The 14,007-nt window shown below is 41.8% G+C and overlaps 1 protein-coding gene across 3 annotated transcripts; it reads left to right on the top strand.

Annotated features, from left to right (window-relative positions):
* The first annotated feature begins 1,082 nt into the window (after positions 1-1,082).
* Positions 1,083-12,479, top strand: LOC139299143 (E3 ubiquitin-protein ligase TRIM39-like). Of its 3 annotated transcripts, none has more exons than XM_070922052.1 (11): positions 1,083-1,221; positions 5,114-5,699; positions 6,857-7,037; positions 7,404-7,499; positions 7,872-7,961; positions 8,120-8,263; positions 9,466-9,613; positions 9,942-9,986; positions 10,073-10,099; positions 10,188-10,363; positions 11,098-12,479. In XM_070922052.1, the coding sequence occupies exons 2-11, from the start codon at positions 5,125-5,127 to the stop codon at positions 11,506-11,508; spliced, it is 1,893 nt and encodes a 630-aa protein (XP_070778153.1). In that variant the 5' UTR covers positions 1,083-1,221; positions 5,114-5,124; the 3' UTR covers positions 11,509-12,479. The 3 variants fall into 3 exon arrangements, with proteins under 3 accessions (XP_070778153.1, XP_070778161.1, XP_070778170.1); XM_070922060.1 differs by having other exon boundaries at positions 11,140-12,479; XM_070922069.1 differs by lacking the exon at positions 11,098-12,479 and adding an exon at positions 10,596-11,034.
* The last annotated feature ends 1,528 nt before the right edge of the window (positions 12,480-14,007 follow it).

Genomic DNA, 14,007 nt, shown 5'->3' on the forward strand with positions numbered 1-14,007 from the left:
ACTGTTCTTTTTGGATGTGTAGGTTCTGAACTGTCCAAAATCTTCACACCACTGAATCCCATTATATTTGTTTTATTTGCTCTACTGGCCCCTGCCCTCTCCACTGAACTCCTCCGCAGTCTGTCCATTCTCAGGAGCCTTAAAAAAAGCCCAGCCGAGGAGATGAAGAAGGAGGGGGACCAGCAAAAGAAGCGAGCTATCAAGATCACCTGCATTGTGTTGGTTAGTTTGATTGCAGTGCCTTCGCTCAAGGGAGTGACTCAAGCAGATATGTTGGCTATAGCTTTCACAGTGTCCACTAGTTCAGCGCAGGCTTTTCTATTCCGTAGCAGGTCTGGAAAGCTGCCATGTAAGGGCAAAAAGCTAAAATCAAGTGTGTATGTGTGTGGGGGAGTTTCTTGCAAATATCCGTGTGTCATATCTTGCAAATATATTGTCTTTGCATTGCATTATATTTTATTTGCAGTTCAATCACTGTGGCACCTTAACAGAGACTTCAATCTGAACCTAATTGATCATTTTCATGTCATAACATAATGTTGATGTGCTCAACACCATGATATGTTTCCTGTAAGGCTTTAAAAGAGCCAGAAGTGTGTTGTGTGTCTGCCACTGTCACACTATGGACATTTGTAACAAACAAACAAACAAAACGTGGGATTAATTGGTTATACTGTATAAAGTATACAGTTGAAATGAGATTTCAGTCTCCCTTGCAGGTGTAATTTGAGCAAAATAAGGCAAAACAACGTGTGCATGTGAGGATGTAACTGTAACTGTTAAAAGAAGAGATGAAGGAGTGAGGAACAGAATAAAAAGACACATTAGTAAACAGAAAAACAGCCTAATGTATATCCTGTTGTTCAAACACTAGTGATTAAAAGAGCCGAGAGGAGTGTCGGCGTGCTGGAGGAGTAGGAGCAGAGAGAGGGAGAGGTGGCGACTGTTTTAAAAAGGCACAGCTGCACCTGTCGAGCAGGTTGGATTGGATAAAGTTAAAAATAAAAGGGCTAGGAGGGAGGGGTTAACAGCACAGTGACAGAAGTGAGGAGGGAAAAAGGGACAGGGACAGAGTTGACTAACTAACTGGCAAGCAGACGCAGGGATTAATATGAGGACAAACGACTGTGGAGAGTGACAGCCAGCACTGAGGAAGACTTGGAAACACGCTGCATCAGAGAAATAATCCCTCCGCTGGACTCACTTCAGTCCTCAGAACAGGTAAGGCATGTGTATCTAAGGTAAGGTAGGAACACACTGGAACCCTCCCTCACTCAGTAGGAATCTGTGTGTCTCACATGTTGCCTCACCATATTGTGAAGTCCTCTTTAGTGTCTGCTAATGCGCTTAACAGCAGCCTGTTGTACAATTTGCAATAACCTAAAAGGTTTTCAACACTGCGTTATCTCAAAGTAATCGAGATAACAAACAATAGTAGGTATATGGAAGCACTGGCACTTAATGCTCCATCACTATCACGAGAATGGACAACATGCTCCTGTGAGTACACAACAGGTGTTGAAAGGTTCAAGCAGACCACAGTGTTTGTTATGTGTCCAGCTAAAGCACCGTTCCGCCATTTAACGGGTGTTGAGTGGATAAGTGGAGGAGATAAGTGTTGAAAATCACAAATGACACCCATTAAGAGCCTTGTTCCTGTCTTGTTCCTACAGAGGTTGGACGCTCTGAACAAAACTGAAATGAATGTAATGCAAATATAGTGGGAAAGAATGGCAGATGATACAGGTACTGTTGACAGGTGAAGCTGTGGTGTAACCCCAAACTACACCTGAGACATGAGAGCAAAGAGAAACAAGTTTAAATATGTTCTCGCTGGAGCAGCAACAGCAGCATGATGTGTTCGATGAGGTAAACTTCTGGAAGGTTGAAAGCTAACAAAAGTCTGGATAATTAAAGCATTACTGGACGTGACGCATTCATATTCAGGAATATCTATATTGAACAGTGATTTCAAATTTGCACATTACATTTTGGAAAACAGAGCTTTAAGTTCTTTTATCCCTGAGAATCCTTAACAGTTCGGATCAGCCCATAGATCAATCATGTAAAAGTTGATTCCTTTGCAAAAGAAGTGGAACAAAACGCTCATAAGACAAAGAGAAGGGGCAATGTAAGAGATTACTTCGTGGTGGCAGTGCTGCTGATCAGATTATAGGACCAGCATGAAGGAACTCTTGACCTGAGACACACTACAAAACTCTAAATGCCTCTTGATGATCACAGAATGAAACCACACAATCGACTGTAGCGATAATACTTCATAATCAAGACAGCACCAAAAGCATGTAGCATGTCGCCTCATTTCCTCTATTCCAGCTATGATCATTAAGCGCAGGTTGTTTACTGCATACCTCAACCCCCGCAGCTATGGCTCACCGATGAGAAACTGGCGCTACCTGTACTGCAGCTGCTTGTGTGTGCGCTTGTAGTTATCAGGTCCTTGGGAATAGAAAACGTTTTCAGATCCATACTGGCTTCATTCTGGTTTATAATTATAATTAGGATTGGCTTTCTATAATGGTTGAGAAGTAATAACTATAATTCAACTAATTTAGCGAGTACACTGCTTACTTAAGTGCATCTATGACTCAGCATTTTACCTGCTAAATAAACAGCTGATGATGCAGACACTGCGGTTGACACCTACGCTGCAAACAACGTGTCCCACAGGCCATTAAGTCGAGTAATAAAACAAGCAGCTGTGCAAAAATGCTAATTGTTAAGTAATGAATACTAAATAAATACTTTAAATGAAATGATTAAAGGGGTACTCTGGTGATTTAGTATGTTCAGGGAGGAATGGTTAAAATTTAACACCTGAAACTAGCTGCCTTCCGGCTATGAGTTCAAGTTGAGAACTTTAAAAAATAAAAAAGGCATCGTGACACACCTGTTGTGTTGTATTTAGTCAATGTTAAAGGATAAGGTTTGATCATTCTGTATTTTTCTTAGGGGCATAAAATGGGGGGGGCTAATGGCCCTTCCCCTACTTCCTACCCCTCTACTTTCTGTGCCCTTGCTCGGACCACACCCATCTTGGTACTCGGCCTTCATTTTGATTTCATCTACTCACCTGTAAAGTTTCGTGATGGTTGTCAGACGCTATCGCGTTGACAAAATCTGTCCACAGACAGACAGACAGACAGACAGACAGATATGACCTGGCAGAGTACTGAAAACCTTTTCTGTGGTAGTCCAGCTACAGGAGGTGTCTCCAGGACCACATTTTGCCGTGATGACTCATGCACACAGACTCACAAGGTGAAAACAAATAATGAAAAGACCAAAATCACTTGAGCATCTCTTAATACTTCCCTACCCTGTCTGTGGCACTCAGCTGTAAGTCTACTGAAGACCTAAATCTTTAAGAACAGCTCACAAATTATAGTTTAATTTTTCTTTAAAACATTCAGTAATTTCCTGGAAATTACTGAACAGCTGGACAATGTAGTTTTTATCTAACGTTACTCAAACAGGAGGAAATAGTGCTTTTTTTGTTGGGGACTATTTTCAGCAGCGGATGAATCCACATTTGGTGCTGTTGTGAGTATTTATGGCAAAAGGACGGTGTGTGCAGGAGTCCAAATAAACTACAACTCACGGTAGTGAAGGAACATGTCATCCAGTGCAAAAGTGTGGCTCGTTGATGTGTCTTTAATCGTTTTTTGGACAACAATGGAGCTGTGCAGCACGGAGGAAGAAGATACATCAGTTCATCAACTGTTAGAAAAGTAAGGTCAGTAAGAAAAATATAGAATATCACTTGACAGTCTGGCACCTAATATTTGTGCTGTGCAGAACAAAGAGAAGAGGGAATGTGGATGACTTGAATGTTTTGAGTTTGTTGTCATATTTAACACTTTATTGATGACATCGTAGTCAACAGATGAAGTCTAAATGTTCCGACCAAGCCTGAATTTCCTGATCTTGTGAAACTACTCACTTGTATTGCTCCAGTATGTATGTTAGTGTGTGAGTGTTTAAGTGCAAAGAGGCGCACACACACACACATTCAGACAGTGCTCCTAACAGTGCCACTGAAGCAGTTCATGGACGAGGGTTAGAAGCGCGATTAGTTTTAGGTTAGGCCTAGAGTTCAGATGATTTAAGGATTGGGATTAGGTTAAATCTTCAACAAATTCTTTAGGGGAGTTTGGCCAATTCATCACCGAACTCCAATCACAGGATTGGTACCAAAGTCACCCCCATTCTCTAACAGATTGCTGTTTACTTTTAGCAGCTCTATGGCTGGATGACATCTCTAAACTGAAACTGAACTGAAAGAGAAATCCATTGTCAAACTTCTCTGGAAAATCTTACCAAGTGTATTTTAGTGAACCTCGTTTGCTAATATAGGAAGTGAAAGTAAAGTTATTCATACTGGTCTTTGCTAATGATACTAATCCTATTATTACATATTGGGTAAGAAAGGCCAAAATACAAAGAAGCCGGGGATGAGGCATTAGGAATTTAGCCACAAAAAATACAATAAAAGTCAGGGCAAAATCAGGGCAATTTTTGCTGTTGAAAATGTTAATTTTTCATTGATTTGAGCACCACAAACAAATTCCATTCACCTCCATTGTATTGGGCCGAAGGCAGGAATCTCAAAGATGGACAAATGAAACCAAAACTATCTAGCATGTTAGATACAAATTGATTCAGGTGAACTGACTTTACTTCACTTGATGAATCCTCCTCTAATGGGGCTAAAGGGAACCGGTGACGAAAATGAAGTATGAACCCATTTGTAAAGTCCAGTCTGAAGGCTTATCAGATGACACAACACAACACAACAGCTCAGTTCAGTTCCAGCCAGTTAGAACAGTGTTACAAAGTTGCTTTACCTGGTACTTGCTGAATGACAATGCACATTACCATAGGAACCTGTCTGGCTTGTTCCTTTCAATACCTGCAAGTAAGAAAAATGCATGCTTTATTCAACAGGTTTTATGTAGATTCATATCTCTCACAACCAAAACACAAAATTTAGCAAAAGGATCGGGCATCAAGAATATAGCATGTCTATCTATGGGGTTATATACCCTGAATTCCGTATTTCTTTCTAATGGGAACACTATCTCTTGTGCAGCTTCACATTGGATGGCTATGGCGCTGCCCTCTACCTTTCTGTCCGAAGACCAGTTCTCCTGCTCGATCTGCCTGGAGGTGTTCAACAACCCGGTCTCAACACCATGCGGCCACAGCTTCTGCCAGGCCTGCATCTCCTCCTACTGGGATGGTGGAAGAAGAGGAGGAGGAGGGGGCACCAAGTTCTACCAGTGTCCCCTCTGCAAGGAGTCCTTCCCCAAGAGACCGGAGCTCCACATCAACCGAACCCTGAAGGAGATCACGGAGCAATTCAAGCAGATGGCCAACGCTAGAATTCTGACAGATAGAAGAGCCGGAGGAGTGGAGGACCCCAACTCACATCCTCACCATCATTACCACTCAGCCCTGTGTCTGCCCCAGAGACCGGGGGAAATGCCAGAGAGCGTCTTCGCCGAGATGATTACTCGTTTTCAGCGGCTCCAGACTCCCGAGATGCCTTACGCCGCCCTCCCCCATTCTAGTGACCCTCACCCCCAAAGCCCCAGTCCAGTCAACGCTTACCCGCCCTTCCAGGCTCAGAACAATGAGCACCATTACCCACCTCCACCCTACTCACCTCCTCGCAGGTACCCAACTACGTTCCTTAGAATACATTAAAATGGGTTTGATTCAACCTCATTTGTCATGCTCCATGTAATGTGGGAGCAACACTTCCCAGTGGGCCCCTAGAGGTAGTATGAAACATTTGTTCTGAGGGTGGTGCTGGAGCAAGGGTCATGGGGTCATCGAATAAAAATGGTTCCATCCGTGCTCATGGGGAACATGAACGTGAGCAATACATTTCGTGATTATCGGTAAGTTCGGTTTTGTGGCTCGATGGGTAAAAAAGTCAGGGAGTAATCAAAAACATCGAGATTCATCCTTAATATCCACAACAAATGTCATTTTGGTCAGTCAAAGGTCACTGTTTTTGGCCCTAACTCAAGAGTTGATACAGTAATTATGACAGATGTTTAATGGGATGCAACGATGAAGTGATGACATTTTTTTACCCAAAAGGTCAAAGGTCACCTTCACTGTGACATCATGATGTCCTGGAAAAGAATTCAACACCATAACTCAGGAACAGAAGGGGAGATTATGCTGTAGGTTATGATATTTCACAGTAGGTCTGACACTGAATAGGTGGCACCTCAAAATAGGTTTTCAGCCATAGTTTAAGAATGAATTGGGCAATTCCAGATTTCACACACGTTGACTGGGACGACACAATGAGTAAACAATAACTAGCACAGTACGGGCGCTCCTCCATCTCGTCCATTCTGCCTTTCACTTCCTGCCTCATTCTGAATTTTGAGCGTCATCCGAATCACGTGACTGCAAGTGATCAGAGTAGGTTTACAGAGCAATGCTGTTTTTCAGAAACATGCTACTAGGAAACAATTATTAGAGCCTGAGCCTGATCTTAAGTAAATAAAAAAATAAATGAATGTGTCTGTTTAGAGTTTAATGTTCAGCGAACAAGGGGTCAAACGAATACGTGTGATGTGAAAGGGGTCAGTTGTAGTGACAGCTCTGCCCGAAGTCCAAAAAACTCATTAATGCACCTTTAAGGAGTGTTGATACCCTGGTTTGATGTTTCTTTTATTACCATATCCACTTTTGTGTCCATGTATTCACAGTAGCAAACATAAAAGCTTTCATGTACTGACTATACATGGATGAGGCACTGTTGCATTTGAATAACAAAACCTGACAGCAACTTCATTGAATGTTACCACAGGTACAGCCTGAGCGGTCCCAGTGACTCGTCCCCCAGTCTGCCTCTGTGTCCCGTCCACCTGAGGGGTCTGGAGTTCTTCTGTCGCACTGACAATGCCTGCATCTGCGGCGTCTGCGTGGAGACGGCAGAGCACCGGGGACACAACGTCATCCCCATCAAGAGAGAGTGGCACATCAAGAAGGTGTGTGTGTGTGTGTGTGTGTGAGTGTGTATGTATGAATATCCTATACATAAGTGATTTAAGGTTAGAGTAAGGCATGTTATATATGGAACATGTGCAATAATGTAAATAGCAACACAAGAGGTGTTTGCGCTCTAGCATTTCCATGGTTAGAGCATCTTTAACAGTATTGTAATGTATTGCTCCTATTACTCCTTTGGACTCATTGTGCTATGCTAATCTATAAAACTTGTGTTAGCACATACTGTGTGTGCACCTGACGTAGAATATGTGACAGGCTTCAAGGGTTAGGATAAGGTGGTCATTACTTATAGACACAGTTAGAGTTAATCCTAAACAAACATGTGAGTTTTCTATCTTCTCCAGTCCCAGTTAGGTATTGCAGAGGTGGAGCTGAAAGATCTCATCTGTGAGAGAGAGAGGAAAGTAGAGGAAATACACAGCTCCTTGCGAGAGATACAGGTGAGTTTTTAGCCTGTAAACTCCAAGGTGGATCATTCCTCAGGTTTAGTCCTCACACGTCCACAGTCTAGTTTAAGACTGTGGACATTTTTGAGAATTAGCAGTCTAAATCACAGCAGACTGTCTCACTCAGGACAGAACAATAATGTCAAAATCCAGATTTATCTAGTATGAGAAGTGCACAGATGCGCAATGGCAAAGGTGGTGCTAGAAATTCCAGGCCTCCTGATCACCCCCCAAGACTTAGCACTCAGGGGTTTGTCCCACGGTAAAATAAAATATCCTTCAGCCTGCCCCACAGTTTGAGCTTGTGAAAGTGTATAAAAGTATAAAAAAACATCACACATCTATTGCTGTTTGTCTTTTATTCAGGCTGCTGCCGAGAGAGAGACAGAAGGAACTGTTTGCGTGTTTTCCAAGCTGATCTCCAACGTGGAGCGCCGCCAAGCTGAAGTCTTGGAGGTAAATAACACTGACACAGGAAGCAAGAAGAGAACCTTTTAACAAGCACTAAAGGCCTTTTCTGCTTTTAACTGAGAGTGAAAGTAGACAAGTAGAAATCAGCATTTTGAGGTATGTTTACTAGGCTGCATGGCATACATTTTTCCTATTACCCCCAGGTGATAGAGACGACTTGGCGAGCAGCTGAGCGCAGAGCTCAGAGCCTGCTGAGGGAGCTGGAGGAGGAGATAGCGGAGCTAAAAAAGAGGAGTACAGCACTGAGCCAGCTGGCTCTGTCTGAAGACTGCGTATACTTTCTCAAGGTACAGATGCATGGAGGGTGTAGATAGAAGGAGTGTCCACTAGTTACGCGTCCAATAATGAATCCACTAGGAAAGTCATTAAATGTAGAAACCTATTGGCAGCAGCAATCGTGGAAATGTGTACAGTTAAAAATCAGTGCTCAGAATCAGAGGTACCTTTTCAACCGCAGGACCTTTTCCAGGACCTCGGGAACCTTTTTAAGAAGCTCAGGAGGACCTTTACTTGCGTTTTGACCACAGGAACCTAAATCCAGGTTTGGTACCTGGGCTGTAGTTCCTGCTCCCCTCCCAAAACAGCATCTGCTTCTGACATAAAACCGTATTGTCCACAACAACATTAGATGACCAAGATACATCAGTCCAAGGACAAGATTGTCCTTGTCCTTTGAAACACTCCCCCCATGTAAAAGTGAAACATGAAATACTTCCTTGCCATAATGCTAATTCCTCAGTCCTGTTCAACAGTCACATACTCACGCATTCGTCTGTCAGTGAGCTGCTACAACATGTTCACAACATTCCTTTACACCAGGGTCTCCTCACAAATCATTTTTATATTGACTACATTGTTTCTGACCAGCTACCGTCATAGCACCCTGATCAAAATAATACAGGTCAAACCTTTGTATATTATATGCCTCTTCTGCAGAAACGCCCTCACTGTCAAACTCCTAAAGAGACAGAAAAGCAGTGACACCATTCTTTTGTTTCCATTTTACATCCATTCAAACATCGCACCATCACGATGGCTTCAGCTTTATTGTGAAAAATGTACTCCTGTAAGGGTTGAATTTTCAAGATTCTTTGGAAGCAATGGAAATGCAAACAAGAACGTTCACAACAGACTTTTAGTTCTTGAGTTAGTTCCTGACTTCGGTTCCTGGGATTATTTGGTTCACACACACATACACTTTATCTTTCTATCTAATGATGCCCAGTGAACTGTGCATCCTCTTTTACCTGGTTCTCAGGAGTCGTATCGGTAGACCACTTTAAATTGCCAAGACAAAACATCCATGATTCTGATCATGTTCTAGGGTCAATTGTTTATATCCTTGTCTTGTCCCGGCTGGACTCTTATTACTCTCTAGAGTCTAGAGACATTTGGATGTAATGTTCATCAACACTGTGTTCACCAGTCTCTAAAAACAGATGGATTTTTTTAAGCCGCATTGTGTTTTTGACATTTTCTCTCTCTGCAGATGTTCCCTGCCCTGTCCAGCCCTCAGCAAGCTAAAGACTGGTCCAGTGTCTCTGTGGCGTCTGAGCTGACCTCAGGGGTGATCCTCAAGACCGTCAATCAAATGATGGAGCGCTTTCAGGAAGAGATACGGAAACTGCCGGAAGTCTGTAAGTCTTCATTCAGACCTGGAGTCAAGCTGGACAAGATGTTGATGTTGATGATGCTTTAACGGGAAACATTCTAGCAACTAAAACGCCAATTGATGATCAAGATGGATTCTCCTTCAATTTTGGACCCACTCCCTCAATGGACCCACTGTACTGTCATGTTATCTTCGCCTTTGTTACTGTGACAAAGGACAAAAAAGACCCCATGTATTTTTGTTCTAGAAGCCCTAATCTCTTGCCTGTCAGAGCTTTGATGACCGGAGAAAGGCAGAAGTATACAGGGTCTTAACAATAGTATAAAAGAAATGTTCTTTTCCCTCATTAACAGGCCAGCGATCCTTGTCAGACCAATCTGTACCCAGGCCCAACCCAAGTAAGAATCTGATAAGCGAACGGCACAAAATGTTGTTTATTTCAAGTGTGTCTGATCCTGTTAAATATATTATCTTTTCTTTGCAGAGACAAGGAGGGTTCAAGAATATGCAGGTAAGAGTTTTACAAAGCAGTCATTGTCTTATGCAGTGTTATGTTCATTGGTTTAATACCCAACCATCACTCTCTTTCAATCCGTCAGCCAACATCACTTTCGACCCCAACACAGCGCATTCGCGGATCATCATTTCGGTAGATGGGAAGCAGGTGCACTGTGGGGACCGCCATCAGCCGGTACCAGACAACCCCGAGCGATTTGACCGTGTGGTATGTGTGCTGGCCCGCCAGGGCTTCAACTCAGGACGGCATTACTGGGAGGTAGGTGGGACACAATGTGAAGCTGTGCGCACATGTCATGGCAGTGGCCCCAGTCCGGTCAGTAGACTGCGCCACAACATTTAATTTAGAGTCTGCAAGCTTAATATATTATTATTGAATACTTGAAATGAATTCATGTTTTACTTCTTAAGCATTTTAATCTTACTTAAGATGAAGTTATACAGTGTGAAATTAACTGCAAAAATTTGTCTATTTTTGATTTTTATTCAAGACTAGCTTCCTCCTGATCCCACCTTCAGCGAATACAAGTAAATGGGTGTAAAAAGAAGAGGGCGCCCTAAAACCAATGAAGCAATAGGATTCATGAGTGATTGGCTGAGTAGCCAATAAAGACCTCACACAGGGGGAGGCCGTTCCTGTTTTTATCTTTGTCAAGAATTGTAGCTTTATTGTTAGAGAAGCAGAGACTTCTAAGAAATAAGGTTTTAGATTAGGTCTGATATTTGTGTTAGCAATAGGAGGGGGACACACATTTTACTATCATAAATGACGTAGGCTTTTCCATCCATTTGGCCTCTAGTGCTCTAAACATTAAACAGTTAAATGAACAGATTCAAATTTGCAAAGATACTGTAAACTGTTATTAATGTAGTTTTGGTCAAAGGGAGGAAATTCCATCCCAAGTGGATAACTTGACTATGTGAAGTCAAAATTGAATACAAGACCAATATAATAATATATGGTAAATCAACATATTGACCTCATCCCCTAAGCCTGCACTCTGCAGTGAATTGTACCACGCTGCCGTCTTCCAGGTGGAGGTGGGTGGAAAGACGGACTGGGACCTGGGAGTGGCAAGGTGGTCTGTCAATCGGAAGGGCAAAATCACCGTGAGCCCCGCCCACGGCTACTGGTTCATCAGCCTGCGGGATCAGACCGACTACGCCTTCCGTACAGAACCCTCGACCAATTTGACAGTCAACCTCAGACCCTCACGGATTGGAATCTACGTGGACTGTGATAAGGGGCTGCTGTCCTTCTACAATGTGGAGGCCAGGGTGCTCATCTATACATTCACAGATAATTTCTCTGACACCATTCATCCGTTCTTCAGCCCCTGCACTAACAAATCAGGGAAGAATGAGGCTCCGCTAATCATTTGCCCTGTTGAAATGACAGAATGAAATGAAGTGACAATTTAAAGGAAATCTTTACTAATGAGGAACGCTACCATGTATGTTGGAAGAAGACTGAGATGCACAAACATACCTCTAGAACAGATCTGATCATTGCAACAGAGTTATCTGTCAGGGTCACTCGATTAATGTGACTCCATCAACTGCTGAGAAAAACATTAGGCTCATTAGGCGCTGGATGTTCCACTTATCCAGAGATCTTTGTCTGTTGTTGAATACAGTGAATGACGTATTATTTACAGCGCTCTCCATGGCAAAGGCATGTGTTTATTCTTTTTTTAAAATCTTTATTGAGTTTTAACAAGCCAAAATGTACAAGGAGAAACTCATAAATATATAAGATAGATACAGTCACTATGCTAAGTGATGATGTGCTCATGTAATAATAGAATGTGTTGCATTGAGATGTCGGAGTTCAGGATGTTCTTCATATTGGACATTCTTTGTTTTTTTTACGAAACAAACCACAGCTCTCACAGGAAGTCTGCCAACATCTCTAATGCTGTCTAATATTTGTCTCACCTCTGTGCCGCCGCCATCAGCTACATTTCTATATCGAGTTAAGACTGTGTAAAGCAGCGCTCAGGGGACTGAGCTACTGCCGCCCTCCAAAGCCATTATAACTCTGCAATGGTAATTGTTATTCTACATAAAAGTGCTGCAATGAAAAAATATTTCAGCAGTGTTTTAAGGAACAGAAAATGTATTCAGAATTGTCATGTTTAGTCATGAATGTGTCTTTGGTAGATCACAGACATTAGGGGTCTCATTCCAACACTATACAGTAAACATTCATGTTGAAATAATAGGATGAGTATGAGATAGTACGAGAAAGTGTTACTAGCCTCAACTAAGCTTTGCTTAACTACTCAGAAAAATCACAATCAGATGTCTTACTCAAATTGTTCAGCCCTAGTGGCAATGTTGTCAATAAACAACTCCAGACCTATTTCTATTAACCACACCCATAGACCTATCTTGTTTCCACATGAAGTTGCTTCTTGTTTCTGTCCTTCCTGGGTTCTTCAACCGCTAGTGCCAAATAAACTCAACTAATGGTCTATAAACAAATATGAACCATCTTATGTTACATTTAGTAAGTATACTAACGCGCAAGTGCACTAATATAGCAGTTCGCCTTTTAGCTTTCACGCACTTTAGCAGTATGTGCGTGAAAGCTAAAAGGCGATGGTTAATAACAGCTACTTGGTTGTCCACTTGTGATAATAACATACTCCCAACTGCTGGCAAGTCATGTCTTATAATGTCACTAAAGCTTTTGATATCTGACTGACGAGCCCAAACGATACTGTAGACAGCTCTGTTCTTGTTAGCTTTGCAAGACTGATGGGACAAACTGCTACACAGACAAATCCCTGGAGGTTAGGACTCAAAGCTTTTACGGCCAAAAGCTTTCAGAAACATCATATCATAGTTTGAAGCTTAAAAGTTAAGACTGTGGCTACTGTTCATACACCATTTGCTCGTTTACAGTTGACCGCTAATGAGCTAGCTGCTAACTGCCTGTATGACAGCTACGAAAGTGAAGACATTGTTAGTAAGTTACATATTTATTAGGGGATGCCTTCATGCCTAATTAAAAATCACTACTTGTAATTTAATTATTGCACTGCAAGTTACAATCCATGAACAATCACTCTGTACTGTATGCTAAAGGATTTGCATGGATTTTTTTTGTTGTTGCCAAAACTGAAAATGCAAAGTGCTCCTTAGTTATAAAAGATTTGCAGAAAGATCATACTAATGAATAATTATAAAAATGGGATTTCCAGCCCACTTCAGATTCTGCGCTGCACCACAAAGAGTCAAAAATGTATATTTCATGGTCTTAAAAGATGGTGTTCAAAATGTTTTCATAGTATCGTGCTGTTTAATACTTTGTAATACAATTTCCCATATTATATAGTTTTAATTGCCAGCCACGGTTAAAAATACATACAACAGACAGTGTGGTTATATGGGAAATCCTCATAAATCCTCTTTTTTTCATTTATGGCCACCTTTCTAAGTACAGGAATAAAATGTTTGTCATGTGATTGTAAGGTGATTAAGAAAGCCGCCGAGCAGTCACAAGTGGCTCAAGTGCACTTGAACAAGTGACCCCAGCTGAACTGTTGCCACTAAAGGTTGAACTGATTTTTGTCACATTATACACCAATAGTACAATGAGAATTGTATCGGTGCACTAGTAAGGTGCAATCAGTAAAAATATTTGGCGACAGCCGTGGGTGACCATTGAAGTTAACATAGGAATGACTAACTCAGCAACACTCAACCATTAAAAACCACCATTGAAATTTAGTGCAAAGATGAAACAACATTAATTATTGCACTATTACCATTATGCAAGTTGCTGTTTTTGCTCATGTTAATCACAAACAATTACTGTGATGTGTTTTGATGAGTCTTCTTTATGGTTGGTGGTGTACATGGTTAAGAAACGGGACATTAAGGGTCAAAATAATT

This window comes from Enoplosus armatus, chromosome 2, assembly GCF_043641665.1.
Source record: "Enoplosus armatus isolate fEnoArm2 chromosome 2, fEnoArm2.hap1, whole genome shotgun sequence".
Taxonomy (NCBI): Eukaryota; Metazoa; Chordata; class Actinopteri; order Centrarchiformes; family Enoplosidae; genus Enoplosus; species Enoplosus armatus.

Coding starts and splice junctions, on each gene's coding strand:
- LOC139299143 (XM_070922052.1), top strand. CDS start 5,125: ATGGCTATGGCGCTGCCCTCTACCTTTCTGTCCGAAGACCAGTTCTCC. Junction 5,700..6,856: donor CCCTACTCACCTCCTCGCAG/GTACCCAACTAC, acceptor ATGTTACCACAG/GTACAGCCTGAGCGGTCCCA. Junction 10,100..10,187: donor GAGGGTTCAAGAATATGCAG/GTAAGAGTTTTA, acceptor TCAATCCGTCAG/CCAACATCACTTTCGACCCC.